The sequence below is a fragment of the Panthera tigris genome, chromosome B1, assembly GCF_018350195.1.
Source record: "Panthera tigris isolate Pti1 chromosome B1, P.tigris_Pti1_mat1.1, whole genome shotgun sequence".
Taxonomy (NCBI): Eukaryota; Metazoa; Chordata; class Mammalia; order Carnivora; family Felidae; genus Panthera; species Panthera tigris.
Genome location: NC_056663.1, coordinates 69,032,631 through 69,047,934, shown reverse-complemented (window position 1 = coordinate 69,047,934; position 15,304 = coordinate 69,032,631). Strand labels below are relative to the sequence as shown.

The 15,304-nt window shown below is 37.9% G+C and overlaps 2 protein-coding genes across 4 annotated transcripts in view; one reads left to right on the top strand and one right to left on the bottom strand.

Moving 5' to 3' along the window:
- The window catches only part of RXFP1 (relaxin family peptide receptor 1), a 133,965-nt gene that overhangs the window by 45,407 nt on the left and 73,254 nt on the right, over positions 1-15,304 (top strand). For all 3 annotated transcript variants that reach the window (XM_042983692.1, XM_042983690.1, XM_042983691.1), the window contains one exon: positions 14,385-14,522. In XM_042983692.1, the coding sequence (XP_042839626.1) occupies positions 14,385-14,522 (138 nt within the window). The remainder of the gene's footprint in view (positions 1-14,384; positions 14,523-15,304) is intronic.
- CB1H4orf46 (chromosome B1 C4orf46 homolog) overlaps positions 14,430-15,304 on the bottom strand; it is an 85,738-nt gene continuing 84,863 nt past the window's right edge. The window contains exon 5 of the transcript XR_006216710.1: positions 14,430-14,588. The gene's annotated coding sequence lies outside the window, so the exon portion shown is untranslated. The remainder of the gene's footprint in view (positions 14,589-15,304) is intronic.

Here is a 15,304-nt window from a genome sequence, read left to right as displayed (position 1 = left end):
CTTGTCTTCACTGGGAATCATTGTTCCATATGAACCATGAGTCTGAATTTATAAACCCGCCATCTCCAATACCATCTGCCAAGAAACAATAAGAAAATGTCTGTTTAGATGCATTATGTTTGTCTTTGACCTTTGGGGAAATATCTTAGAACATCCAGGGAAACACAAATACAAAATACCCTGATAAAGCAGTATCTCATCCTTGCACTGAAAGATTTCAAAAGAAAGACATTTCACCCAGAATAGAAATCCAAAAGGAAGTCAGTCAGAAAGGATAATTGATCATGAAAGGTAAGATTTAGAAAAAGAAGAAATGCGGGGACACCATCATATGCCAAAAAAGGAAGGCCAAAATCTGAAAATTTTTCAGGGGCTCATGAGCAGGTTAATATGGGGGGAATGAGTAGAGGCACCATGGTTAAGAACGCATGCTCTGGAATGAGTTGGCCATGAGTCTGAATCAGTTTTGCCACTTACCAGTTCTTGGATCCCAAGCAACTTACTCCTCTATGCCTTCCCTTCTAAGCCTTAAAGTCAGGTAATATTGATAATTATTTAATGGAATTATTATGAGGATAAAATGAAGCAAGGCATGCAAAATGCTTAGCCTAGGGCCTAACATATAAGTGCTCAAAAACGTGAAAGAAAGAACTGCTGATCAGAGGAAAAGTTAAAGTAATGGATTTTTAGGTTTTAAAAAGCAGGTTACGGCAAGTTGGGGCCGTTTGACTATAAGGCTAAAGTGCGATCAAAAAAGAAACCATTAAAAATTTATTACCTGGACAGGATATCATACGGATTGAAATAAGTTGAGACAGTAGGAATGGAAATAAGGTACTGAATGGAAGAGCTATTAAGAAATACAACTGCCCTTGATTTAAGATCTCTATTTCTTGGCTGCACTACTAGAGTAATCAGTAAAGCTTACTGCTGTTGTACCGGTGAGTAGGAATAAAATGTGATGGTTGGATAGTCAGGAAAAACAGTTTTGTCATAGTTTGAGAAATATGCTAAAAATGCATAAATAGAAAATTCAGAAATCTTGGCTGCTCTCTGTGTTGGGAAATATGTGCATCCATTCAATAAATTCTTACTGAATGCTTATTATGGCAGAATACTAAGCTCTAAAAAATGTTTACAATAACATCTCACCCAATTGTAGATCACATATCCTAGAACCCAAAAAAATTTCATTCTTGAGGCACCTGGCTGGCTCACTGGTGTGCTGACAATGCAGAGCTGCTTGGAATTCTCTCTCTTCCTCTCTCTCTGCTCCTTCCCTATTTGCTCTCTCTTTCTCTCTCTCAACATAGGAAAACATTTAAAAAAATTGTTTTAATTTGATTCTTAAAAACCATTAAAAAACAAAAGAAGAAGAAAAAGAATTTTGTCCTTTTCAGGATCTCATTCATAGCATATTGACTCATTCTTTACACAGAAGTTTACCATGTCTCAGTATCTTCATTTGTAGCTACAGCCAGTTCAAGTAAAAAATTAAAAATAGTAATGAAGATACTGAGACTACAGAGGCAAACAAATTAATGATGGGTGATGCAACACCTGGTGAAGAATTTTGGAGAAAAACTATACAAAGTTGACAACTCAAAGTGCAGGAGTCTGTGGCCAAATTTATAGGACACAAATTCCCTCAAAGTGCCTTAAAGGCATTCTTGTACTGTTCAACATGATAACCTAAATTCACAAAGGAAGATTAATATTGTATTCAATAGCTTCCCAACACTTTAGAGGTAAAGCTAAACACAAAAGTTATATCACAAACACCAGTATAGAAAAATTTTAACAAGTTTTGCTAAAAGGGGGAGACAAAACTGGAAATGGAACTAGTATGGGAAATGGGATCACAAAATTCTTTTTCTCTTGCTTTGTTCTGTTTTGTTTCATTTTTAAGAAGGGAGATGTAAAAAAGAAAAAGAAGGGAGAGGTAACGGCACGTTTTCAGACTGTTGAGAATGAGCCAGGTGAGGGGTAAAATTTGATAATGCTTAGCACGAGGAAGGAACCACTGAAATGTGTCCTGAGTAGGATAGAGGAGGTGGTGCCTGGAGCTCAGAGAATGGGCCAACTTTCAGCAAGAGCACAGAGGGTTCATCCATAACAAGGGCGAAGAACGTATGAGGGCGATCTGTGGGGAGATACAGCGGGAGGACCACTGGGGCTCCTCTTAGCAGCTTTAAGAGCCCCCCAACATTTGGGTCCTGTTATGAAATGAATCATGTGCTTTTCTCCTGTCAAGTTTAGCCACAACAGTGCAGGTCTAAAAAAAAACAGAATTGGATAGAACTGAAGTTACGGCTTTGCCATAAAAGTAAATCTATAGGGGATATATTTTAAATGCTGCAAATCAACAACAGCCAAATTCATGAATCTCAACTATTCTGTTTAAAGGGCTACTACTTATTCCCTCAATGACAATTTTTCAAATGCTCTCCAGGAAGAGCACATCACTGAGCATGCAGAATAAACCAAGCAGCTCTTTCCCAGAGATGCCAGATGAGCTAATCCTACACACTTTCTTAAGGAGCTACCTTCTTCCGGAAAGGATTTGCGTGGCAGAACCTTGGTAGCCTTTGAGTAGATAAACATTGGTATTCTTCTCAGTGATTCTGTAATTCTGGAAAGAACCCATTTTAAATATATTTTGAACTCCACAATGCTTGATTTAAATCAGTTTTTTAAAATGCACACACAATAGAATATGCCATTTTTTTAATGTGCTCTAACTCTACAATTTAGACACAAGTAAAACAGAAGCAGTACAACTCCTTTTAGAAACTTAAGGGCAGAATAATGGAAATTCATTTCTCAGTAAATGAAATTAATCTGAATGTCCACTCCTGCATATGAAAGAAAACCTAACGTACTTCCAGGTAATCCAATCACTTATTTTCTTCCCACTGCTTTTTCCCTTCAGTATCTTTTGGGTAAATATTTTGCCAATTCAAAGCTCTCCACCTTCTCTGTCTTCTTCTCTTCTCTCTTTTCCAGAAGTGACCAAAGCTGGGCCATAGTTTTTGTGTCATCTAGACTGTGGTGGGAGGGGCCTCTGCTTTTGGTCCTATGGTCCACTGCTGGATCATTCGCCCGGGAAATCGCACCACCCGTGCTTAGTTCCCGGTCCCCTGGCTCTGTCATATCTGGCGTAGAGGCATCTGCTTCCCCATACCGTCCTGCAGTCGGCTTCACATTGGTCAGTTTGCATTATCCTCCTCCCGCTCGTCAGACCTCTCCCAGTTGGCTAGCTTCTTGGCTACTTCTGTCCCCTCTGGGGAACACTGTAAACATCAGGACACTGTTCTGTTCCAGTCTAGGATTTCATAAAATAAGAGACTGTAAAAAGGAGCCCTTGAAAAAGGCTCCATTGAGAGCCTTTTTTGTATCCTTTGTATAAATCAGCATTTTTGTATCCTTTGTATAAATACCTACTAGTGCAATTGCTGGGTTTTAACGTTCTGAGGAAGCTCCATACTGTTTTCCAGAGTGGCTGCAGCAGTTTGCATTCCCACCAGCAGCACAAGAAGGTTCCCCTTTCTCCACATCCTTGTCAAGGATGAAAATGAAAAAGGTCCATTGAGATTTGTGATCCCTTCACTCACCCAGGGCACGATTTCCTATTTTTTTAAAGGTTTGGTGGGGCTTTTTTATGTTTTTTTATTTTTTTAATTTAATTTTTTTTTAATTTACATCCAAATTAGTTAGCATATAGTGCAACAATGATCTCAGGAGTAGATTCCTTAGTGCCCCTTACCCATTTAGCCCATCTCCTGTCCCACACCCCCTCCAGTAACCCTCTGTTTGTTCTCCATATTTATGAGTCTCTTATGTTTTGTTCCCCTCCCTGTTTTTATATTATTTTTGTTCCCCTTCCCTTATGTTCATCTGTTTTGTCTCTTAAAGTCCTCATATGAGTGAAGTCATAGGATATCTGTCTTTCTCTGACTAATTTCACTTAGCATAATACTCTCCAGTTCCATCCACATAGTTGCAAATGGCAAGATTTCATTCTTTTTGATTGCAGAATAATACTCCATTGTGTGTGTATGTATGTATATATATATATATATATATATATATATATATATATATATGGAGGGTTTTTTTTATGTTTATTTGCTTATTTTTGAGAGAGAGAGGCGAGAGAGAGAGCAGGGGGAAGGACAGAGAGAGAATCCCAAGCAGGCTTCATGCTGTAGGCACAGAGCCCAATGTGGGGCTCAAACTCATGAACTATGAGATCATGACCTGAGCTGAAATCTGATGCTTAAACAACTGAGCCACCCAGGCATTCCTCCCACTACTTGTTGATCCTCCTTCCAGATTGTTGTTTGGTCCCAGCCCAGGGAATGGAGGTTCCCTGCAATCCATTTCCTCTTGCCTTCTGACAAATTTTTTTATCTTTAGGAGGCAGGAAAATTGCCCCATCACATGCTGAATCAATCAAGGTTCTTTCAAAGAAAAAAAAGCAGTAAGATATATATTATTTTCATTTTGATCTATCTATCCGTATATATACATACATATATGTGGTGATTCTTATGTTTATATTATTTGCATATATACTCATATACATATACACACACACACACACACACACACACACACACACACACATATAGATTGATAGATATAGATATATAGTGATTTATTTCAGTGAACTGGTTTGCTCAGTTGTGAGGTCTGTCTGAGCAAGTCTGAAATCCATAAGGCTAGAAACTCTTAGGAAGGACCTAACTGTGATCCACAGGTAGAATTTCTTCCTCAGAGAAACCTCAATTTCTGCTCTTAAGGCCTTCAACTGATTAGATGAGACCCACCCACATTATCAATCTCTTTTACTTACAGTAAAGCTTTTGTGGACATTAAACACATTTACATAATGCCTTCACAGTAATGCCTAGATTAGTACCGGAATGAAAAACTGGCTACAATGACCTAGCCACGTTAACACATAAAACTAACCATCACCTATGGGTTCTCACTCTGTGGTTTATGTATAAACTCCATGTTCTAAGTCCTCCACACAAATCAGCCTTTCGAACTTAAAGGAAAAGACACTTACTTTCTTTTCAAAATTTTGGCTCTTACAATGGAAACCCAGGCTGTCAATAATAATGCTTCATCTAGGGGCAACTGGGTGGTGTAGTTGGTTAAGCCCCTGACTCTTGATTTCAGCTCAGGTCATGTCCTCACAGTGGTGAGATCAAGCCCCACATCAGGCTCTGTGCTGAATGTGGAACCTGCTTAAGATTCTCTCTCTCTCTCCCTCTGCCCCTCCCCCACTTGCACACAGTCTCCCCACCTTCTCTCTCTAAAAGAAAAATAATAATTCATCTAAAAATATATAAGTTAATTGCAGTAGTAATGTACTCCTTGGTTCTCAGTTATACTTGCCCACCTTATGAAGCAATGAATATCACTGAAATGGATGAAGAGCCCATGCAACAAAAAAATTTCAGGAAAGAAAAAAAAAAACTTCAGTCACTATTTTTAAAGGTTATCTCACCAATTTATAAGACCCCACAAATAAGCCAAGATTGTTTTCTCTTTCTCCAAATTTTTATTTAAATTCAAGTTAGTTAACATGCAGTGTATTATTAGTTTCAGGTAGAGAATTTAATGATTCATCACTTAACATTCAACACCCGGTGCTCATCACTGTAAGTGCCCTCCTTAATGCCCATCACTCATCTCACCCATCACCTTGCCCACCTCCCCTCTGGTAACCATCAGTTTGTTCTCTATGGTTAAGAGTCTGTTTCTTGGTTTGCCTTTCTCTTTTTCCACCTTTGCTCATTTGCTTTGTTTCTTAGATTCCACATATGAGTGAAGTCATATGGTATTTGTCTTTCTCTGACTAACTTATTTCACTTAGCATAATACTCTTTAGCTTCCATGCCATTGTTAACCGACTGAGCCACCCAGGCAGCCCTTAAAATGTTGTGTTTTTTTTAACGTTTATTTATTTCTGAGAGACAGAGGACGAGCAGGGGAGGAACAGTCCACATCGTTGCAAGTGGCAAGATTTCATTCTTTTTTAGGACTAATATTCCATTATATATATATATATATATATATATATATATATATATAGGCATTTGGGCTCTTCCCATAATTTGGCTATTGTTGATAGTGCTGTTATAAACATCAGGGTGAATGTATCTCTTTGAATCAGCATTTTTGTATCCTTTGTATAAATACCTACTAGTGCAATTGCTGGGTTTTAACGTTCTGAAGAAGCTCCATACTGTTTTCCAGAGTGGCTGCAGCAGTTTGCATTCCCACCAGCAGCACAAGAAGGTTCCCCTTTCTCCACATCCTTGTCAACATCTGTTGTTTCATAAGTTGTTAATTTTAGCTATTCTGACAGGTGTGAAGTAATATCTCATTGTAGTTTTGATTTGTATTTCCCTGATTATGAGTGATGTTGAGCATCTTTTCATGTGTCTATTAGCCATCTATATGGCCTCTTTCAAAAAAATGTCTATTCATGTCTTCTGTCCATTTCTTCACTGGATTATTTGTTTTTTGGGTGTTGAGTTTGGTAAGTTCTTTATAGACTTTGGAGACTAACCCTTTATCAGATATTTTATTTGCAACTATCTTCTCCCATTCCACTGGCTGCCTTTTAATTTGTTGATTGTTTCCTCTGCTGTGCAGAAGCTTTTTATCCTGATGAAATCCCAATAGTTCATTTTTGCTTTTGTTTCCTTTGCCTCAGGAGACGTATCTGGTAAGAAGCTGCTACATAAGCCAAGATTTTTAAAAACCATATCAAATCTAATGGAAAGATATGAAAGATATGAACTTAATAAAAATTTAACATGTTTTTCCTAGTTTTTCTCAGTTTTTTTAATTTTGGTTTTTATAGGAAATTAGTTGTAACAGGCATGTTCTTATGCTCTCCTAGGCTAATGATATAGGGAGAATATGAGTGAAATAGGACATGGACTATTACGCTGGTGACAGTGAGTAGATAAGGCTAATGAAAATTCAGTCCATCTCCAGTTAATTCAGTTCACCACATATCTTTCATTCTAATTCATTCATTTATTCATTCATTCACAAGTATTTATTGCCATCTTATACTATAATGTTAAGCACAGAGAATATGACCATGATTTGAGACATGGTCTGTCTGCCCTCAAAAAGCTGGGGCACCTGGGTGGCTCAGTCGGTTAAGCGTCCGACTTCGGCCCAGGTTATGATCTCACGGTTTGTGGGTTCAAGCCCTGCATCAGGCTCTGTGCTGACAGCTCAGAGCCTGGAGTCTGTTTCAGATTCTGTGTCTCCCTCTCTCTCTGTCCCTCCCCCACTAGCACTCTGTCTCCCCCTGTCTCAAAAATAAATAAACATTAAAAAAATTCTTAAAAAAAGAAAGCTTACAGAAGAGACATGTGGGCAGCAATTACAGTATAGTGCAACAGGGGCCATTGAAATGAGATAGGTTCAGAATGCTAAGAAAACGGAGAGTAGGTATACAACCCGGCCTAAAGAACTAGATGCTTTCAGAAGAAGGTAATACCTGAATCCTAAAGAAAGCACAGGATATTGGCAAGTAAATGAAGAAATCCCAGTGCCTATGTACTATCATTTTATTGGTAGGTAACAGCAATGTGCATGACATATTTGGGGACTGCAAACAGTCAGTCAGTTCTATGTGAGGTTTTAAGTCAAACTGGAATCAGGACAGGCAATGATAAAGTCATATTTTTTTGTTATTGTTGGTGGAAGAATGGTTTCTTTGTGTTTGTTGCAGAATGTTATTTTATTGATTTATTCAATTGTAATTAACCTACAGTGTTATATTAGTTTCAGGTGTACCCTATAGTGATTCAACAATCCATGCATTACTCAGTGCTCTTTACAATAAGTGTACTCTTAATCCTCTTCTCCTAGAGAAAGGCATATTTCTTGGGAAACCAAGTGTTTAATTTATCTGGAGGAGCATAAGTTATGAGAAAGATCATAATACAATATTTATAATGAGAAACTGGGCTGAAGCAATAAAATTCAGAGATATTAAGTACCCGGATTTTTGTCAGGACAAAGGAATTTTTTGGCTAATTTTTCAGCTCTCTTGAGGTAGAGATGATTGAATTTTTGTCAATATTTTTTGTGTGTACAGAGTACACACATCTCAAACTCTCAGATTTGAAGTCTAAAATGTTCTTTTTAAATAATATCTTCCTTAAAACATCTGTTTTGCTATTCAAAGATTCATGGAACTCGTTCAAGAGGCCTGAAAATATTCTGTGGCCAATTCTTTTACTTTTGGCAGAATATGCTTAAATTATCTATCCAATTTTTCAAAATTTCCCGAGACTGTCTTAGTAACCCAACCCATTGTTTAATAATTCTTGCACTTAAGAAATGATTCTTTCTAGGGGTGCCTGGGTGGCTCAGTCAGTTAAGCATCCAACTTCAGCTCAGGTCATGATCTCACAGTTCATGAGTTCAAACCCTGCATCGGGCTCTATGCTGACAGCTCAGAGCCTGGAGCCCGCTTCAGATGCTGTGTCTCCCTCTCTCTCTGCATCTCCCCTGCTTGCACACACACACACACACACACACACACACACACACACACACACACTCTCTCTCTCTCTCTCTCTCTCTCTCTCTCTCTCTCTTTCTCTCTCTCAAAAATAAATAAACATTAATTTTTTTTTTTTAAGAAATGATTCTAGCTACCATGAGTCCCTGGGACTAGTGGACATAACAATGTGCAACCTCTTTCCCAGTTGTCAAAACAATAGCAGTTGCAACCTTTCCAGAGACACAAAAGCTGCACTGGTAATGTCCATCTATTTCTAAAACCTCTTAAAATCAATTAGAAAGTCTCCACTAGAAGGATAAACAGCCACTGAAGTAATCAATTGCCTGTTCTGCAAGTGAGCTCATGTGTTAGTCATCTGCTGGCATGGAGTGTTTTCCTATTGATTCTTCACCAATGACAAGTCCTGGGTTTCCCATCCTGGGTACTCCTGACATATTAGGACAGATAAGTTTTTGTTTGGGGGGAGGTTTCCTGTGCATTGTGAGATGTTTAACAGTATCCCTGGACTCTACCTTAATTAGATGCTAATAGCAGCCCCCTAAGTTGTGACGTAAAAAATGTCTCCAGACTTTGCCATTTGACCCCTGAGGAACAAAATCATCCCTGACTAAGAACCACTGATCTCATACTCACCTTCTTTCAAAAGGTCTAAAGAGAGCTGACTAATATTACAATCAGGTTTTTAATCTATAGCTAAGAAACCAAATTTTCACATATTTGAATTGTCTATAAATAACTTCAGATTATTTTTATTATTATTAAAGGAATACTCATTTTTATTTATTTTTTAATTTTTTTTTAACGTTTATTCATTTTTGAGAGACAGAGAGAGACAGAGCATGAGCGGGGAAGGGGCAGAGAGAGGGAGACACAGAATCTGAAACAGGCTCCAGGCTCTGAGCCGTCAGCACAGAGCCGAACACGGGGCTTGAACTCACAAATTGCGAGATCCTGACCTGAGCCAAAGTCGGACACTCAACCGACTGAGCCACCCAGGTGCCCCAAGAATACTCATTTTTAAAACACAAGTCCAAATTTTCTTTTCTTAAAGGTATAAACTGCAGAATAAAATCTCCCATTTTTCCTGAAATTATTTGTCCCATTTCCCAAAGATGACTACTGTTAACAGTTCATTGTGAATATATCAGCATTTTATAAACACACATATAGCTTTTATTCTTTATAAATAAGAACAAACAATATAGACTATTGTTCAACATATGCAAATATGTAGTTCTGAAACTACACCATGTAATTTATTTAATAATCCTCCACTACATCCGGTATTTTTTAAGTTTATTTATTTATTTTGAGAGAGAGAGTGTGAGCAGGGGAGATGGAGGGGCAGAGAGGGAGAGAGAGAATCCCAAGCAGGCTGTGTGCTGTCAGTGCAGAGCCTGACATGGAGCCCGATCTCACTAACCTGAGACCATGCCTGAGACAAAATCAAGAGTTGGATGCTTAACCAACTGAGCCACCCAGGCACCCCCACATCTGATACTTCTATTTTTTATTTCTAAACATCTTAAATAGCTATTGATAGTCATCATTTAAGATAGAAATTATCTTTTTTAAAATAAATGGACTGAATATAGGGAAAGTTTGTCTTTGTGTCAGTTTGTGTGTGTGTGTGTGTGTGTGTGTGTATGTGTGTGTGTGTGTGTGTATTTTACTTCCTAACAAGGTAGTAAACTACCTCTATACTTTTGATGCTGTAATTATCTAAGAAAATAGAATATTGCATATTTTCCATAGATTGTGAGGAGGATTTCAAATGCTGGAAATAAGTTATAGAATCCAATGAAACTCCCATGTTAGTGTTTACACAAGTCAAAGTTGTACAGAAACACAATAAACATTTTAATTAAATGTGCCAATTACACTCACTACTTAAATTTAACTGAACAGAGATGCCCTTAAGGCATTGACTTCAGAGCAACCATGTTAAAATTTTCCATATTCGCATTTAAGTTTGCTACAGAGTAATAGTTATAATTTCACTGAAGTGGCACTTTTGTGCATTTTCCTAGGCAAAATTGTAAGTGCTTGTGCATTTCTGTCAAGGTCTGTCAAAAAAGTAGAAGCTAAATTTTATTTCACTAATGATAAATCACTTGGAACTTAGCCTCCAAAAAGTGTTTATTGAAACCCCTAAGATTTTAGTCCTGAGAGAGAGAAAAGGGGCTATTTAATAATGTTTGTTTGTGCAGACTCACCTCGGTGCCAACTTTCCATCTCCAGTGACAAGAGCTGTTCTCCTCCTGGTATGGAGGGAGGAGGAAGACACCCTTACAAAGGGAAATATATGTCCTGCTTTTAGGCAGATAGGGGAAGGGTGGAGGGCTCTATGTTTGCTTATTTTCAATTGTCTTCATTTTAAAACAATACTTATGCCAAAGTAGCATGCACATTTGGGAGTGGTATAAGATGATCCCCTTCAACTTCTCCTAAATTTTCCTATAACCATCACTTACCTGCCCCTTACTCTATCATTCTCTTCCTGAACAATTGAGCCCTAAAGCTATTTGGTGAACCACAGAAAGGTATTCTTCTGTGCTGGATGTGACAGAGGACCTATGGCATCCCAGAGAGGAATTTTGGGGCCACAATGGGATAAGGAGGGTGTCCACAGAGGAAGGTGGTGCCTGGCATTCTGTAACAGATGGCTAACAGGGCAAGGAGAGTGCTCATGCAGGAAAAATGTCCATTGTTGGGAGTCAGAACTGAAGAGGGGTGAGGAAGGTAACTATGCAGGAAGAGGATTTGTCAAGATAATAACTATATTAAGGATAATAGAAAGCACTTTCTCATTGTCAGAAAGGGGAGCTAAAGATATGTAAAGGGAGAAAACTAGACTGGACCATATGGTGTTAGCTAGGAATTGGACACCCTTCCACGAAATGCTTATTTTTAATTTTTTTTTAATTTATTTTTATAGAGATATAGAAAGCAAGCAGGGGAGGGACAGAGAGAGAGGGAGACAGGATACCAAGCAGATTCCGCATTGCCAGCGCAGAGCCTGATGCAGGGCTCAAACTCATGAATCATGAGATCATGACCTGAACCAAAATTAAGAATTGGAGGCTTAACCAACTGAGCCACTCAGGTGCCCCTACAAAAATGCTTATTAATCACAAAGACTAACTTCACAGTGGAAAAGTTTTGCAGATATCACCCTAACCAAGCGACCAAAAGTGATCATCATCAGTAATGGGACAAATCAAACCTTGCATAACCTGACAGGTTGAAATAAGCATCACTTCTGTGAATTTCTTACCAAAGTTGCATAATCTAAATCTAATTTTGATGAAATATCATACAACCAAAATTTAGGGACATTCTACAAAATATTTAACTTACAATCTTCAAAAGTGTTGAGGTCATGAAAGATAAGGAAAAACTAAGATACTATTCCAGATCAAAGGAAACTAAAGAAATGGGACAATTAAATATAAGGATTATAAACTAGATCCTTTTACTATGAAGGACATTTTTTGAACAGTATGTGAGAAGTGAATGGATTCTGTGGTTTAAATGGTAATAAGGTATTAATGTTAATTTCCTGATTTTTATGGTTCTAGCATGATTATATAGGAGGAGAACATCCTTATTTAGAGAAAAAAACACAGCCGAAGTTTTTAGGGGTGATGGAGCATCTAGTCAGGAACTTACTCTCAAATGATTCAGGAGGAAAAATCATTATACTGTATTTGCAACTTTAAATCTGAGATAATATCAAAGTTATTTTTAAAATATCACTATTTAAGACCTTAAATGTATCTTTTGAATCATAATGTTATAAAAATGTAGAACTCATTCCATGACACAATCATTGAAGGGCTGTATCTGCTTCTAAATACAAACTTAAAAGATAGGACGTAAAAACATAATATCCCTAAAAGTAAGTTACTCAGAAGAGAATTTCAAAACAGCAGCATGAAAACACAGGCAGGTGTGTCTCGTCTAGTTAAAACATCTTCAAATAGTAACTCTCAGCTGAAGACTGACAACTCATCACAGAATTTTTCTGAAATCCTTGATTTTTTTTTTTAAGTAAGCTGTATACCCAATGGTGGGCTCAAACTCACAAACCCAATACCAAGAGTCACATGCTCTACTAACTGAGCCAGTCAGGTATCCCTGAAACCCTTGATTTTTAAATTTTGTTCTTCAAAAATTAATTAAAAAAATTAATAAAGACATCAGAAGTCAGTATCAACACAGATTACCTTATTTTACGTACACTTGAAGTCTCTGAAATATGTGATGTCCTGCCAGGGCCATCCTGCGGCATACAAATCCTTTGATTTCATTTTAATCAATTTGTTGAAAAAATATTGATAAATAATTTTAAAATAATTTCGCAAGTGAGAGGCACCTGGGTGGCTCAGTCAGTTAAGCGTCCAACTTCAGCTCAGGTCATGATCTCTCGGTTCATGTGTTCAAGCCTCACATCAGGCTCTGTGCTGACAGCTGGATCCTGGAGCCTGCTTCAGATTTTGTGTCTCCCCCTCTCTCTGCCCCTCTCATGCTCTGTCTGTCTCTGCCTCTCAATAATAAATAAACGTTAAAAAAATTAAACTAAAATAATTTAAAAATTAAAAATAATTAAAAATAATTTCACAAGTGAGAACACCACTTACAACACAGCTCATTATTACATAGATTTAACTATTTCCTTCATCAAATGATGTGCTCTGAAACAACTAAGTACAGTCAAAACCTGACATTGCTAGATTTCTTCTGTATAAAGATGTCACTTGCCCTGTTATTAAAATGTCATGCTGCATCTTACAAAGAAAATAGTCTTTTTTATTCTTTTCACGTCTTGGTGACAGATCACAAACACATTTTTATATAATAAATGTTACAATTCAAGCTATTCTGTTTTTATTTCTTTTAATTGACAATATTCTAGTAAGTTCCAAACATGTACAAACTTGGTAAGGATAGTAAGTAACAGAACTACATTTGGAGTCTCCAATAATCTTTAAAATTTATATAAATCTAAGGTTTTAAAATGGCATAGTTAACCTATATCCACACAAACACCTGCATGTGGATGGATGCTTATAGCAGCTTTATTCATAATTGCCAAAACTTGGGTGAAACTGAAATGTCCTTCAGTAAGTAAAGATAAATAAACTATGGTACATTCAAACAATGGAATATTATTCAGTGCTAAAATAAATTAGTTATTAAGCCATAAAAAGACATAGAGGACCCTTAAATGTGTATTACTAAGTGAAAGAAGCCCATCTGAAAGTTTGGCCAGGAACTTTGTTTCATTCAGTGTGGTTTACACAAAATCTTGCACAGAGCCTCACACACAGGCACTATCCAGTCTGTGAGTGAGCATGTGCATGTACTTTCCTGATGTTCTCTATGTCTTCTTCCTTTAATACCAGAAGAGTCTTGATTCTGAGTAAGAATTCAATAAATTCCTGATTTTTAAAATGATTGGTTAAAATATTTTTGAAAGGGAGAAGAAGGGAATTGAGATAAACTATAAAGTATGGGCAGACATTGCATAGAAAAAGGATGGGGGTGGAGGACATTCCACGTGGGAAACAGCATGAGAAAAGGCAAAGAAAGGAGAATCCTGGCATCTTCTGGGGACACAGAAGAGAACATCCCATTGGCGTGAAGGTTCTTGGAAAACAGTTGGCATGAGGCTAGTAAGCAAGGTGAGGTGGCCACACAGTGGGCGGTACAAGCCAGAATGAGATTACAGGTTTTAGGATACTGGGGAGAAACCATTTTTTGCCAAGCCTTTGTATTAACCTTCTCTCCTCCTTCTTCATCACAGTCCTTCACGGGAGTGGGCAGGATGTCAAGTGCTCCCTCGGCTATTTCCCCTGTGGGAATATCACCAAGTGCTTGCCTCAGCTTCTTCATTGCAATGGTGTGGACGACTGTGGCAACCAAGCGGATGAGGACAACTGCGGTGAGTGAAGCACTTGTAGTCACAGCAGGAATCAGGGCAAAATCACTGCAGGTAAAGTCTCTGAGACTGCTCATAACAAGAGAAAAGAGAAACTAAATTGAAAAAAATATGTGTCACTTAGGGAAATCGTACATTGTTTTTTATTAGCTTCAAACATCCATTCTTTTTTTTTTTTTTTAATTTTTTTTTTTAACGTTTATTTATTTTTGGGACAGAGAGAGACAGAGCATGAACTGGGAAGGGGCAGAGAGAGAGGGAGACACAGAATCAGAAGCAGGCTCCAGGCTCTGAGCCATCAGCCCAGAGCCTGACGCGGGGCTCGAACTCACGGACCGTGAGATCGTGACCTGAGCTGAAGTCGGACGCTTAACCGACTGAGCCACCCAGGTGCCCCTCAAACATCCATTCTTTATATTATCACCACCAGTATTTGAGGAAAGTGGTGATTGTGCACATAGTAAGTTTTGTATCCCATGAACCCATCCAGTTAACATCTTACAAGCAAAATGGTGTAGGAATTGGGAATTTGGGCGCTGGAGACAAGACTGTCTGGTTTGAATCTGGGTACAACAATGACCAATTATGTAGTCTTGAGAATGTTTCTAAACCTCTCTTTTGACTCTCTTTCCTGATATTAGAAAAGGGTTTGGAAATTGTCCCTATGCTAAGATAACTTGGGAAGATTAAATGTAAGGGATTAGAGAAATGCAAGCATACAGCAGGTACTAGCTAAGTGTGAACAGCTATTGCTCTTTCTTATTATCTGTTGCTAACTACAATTC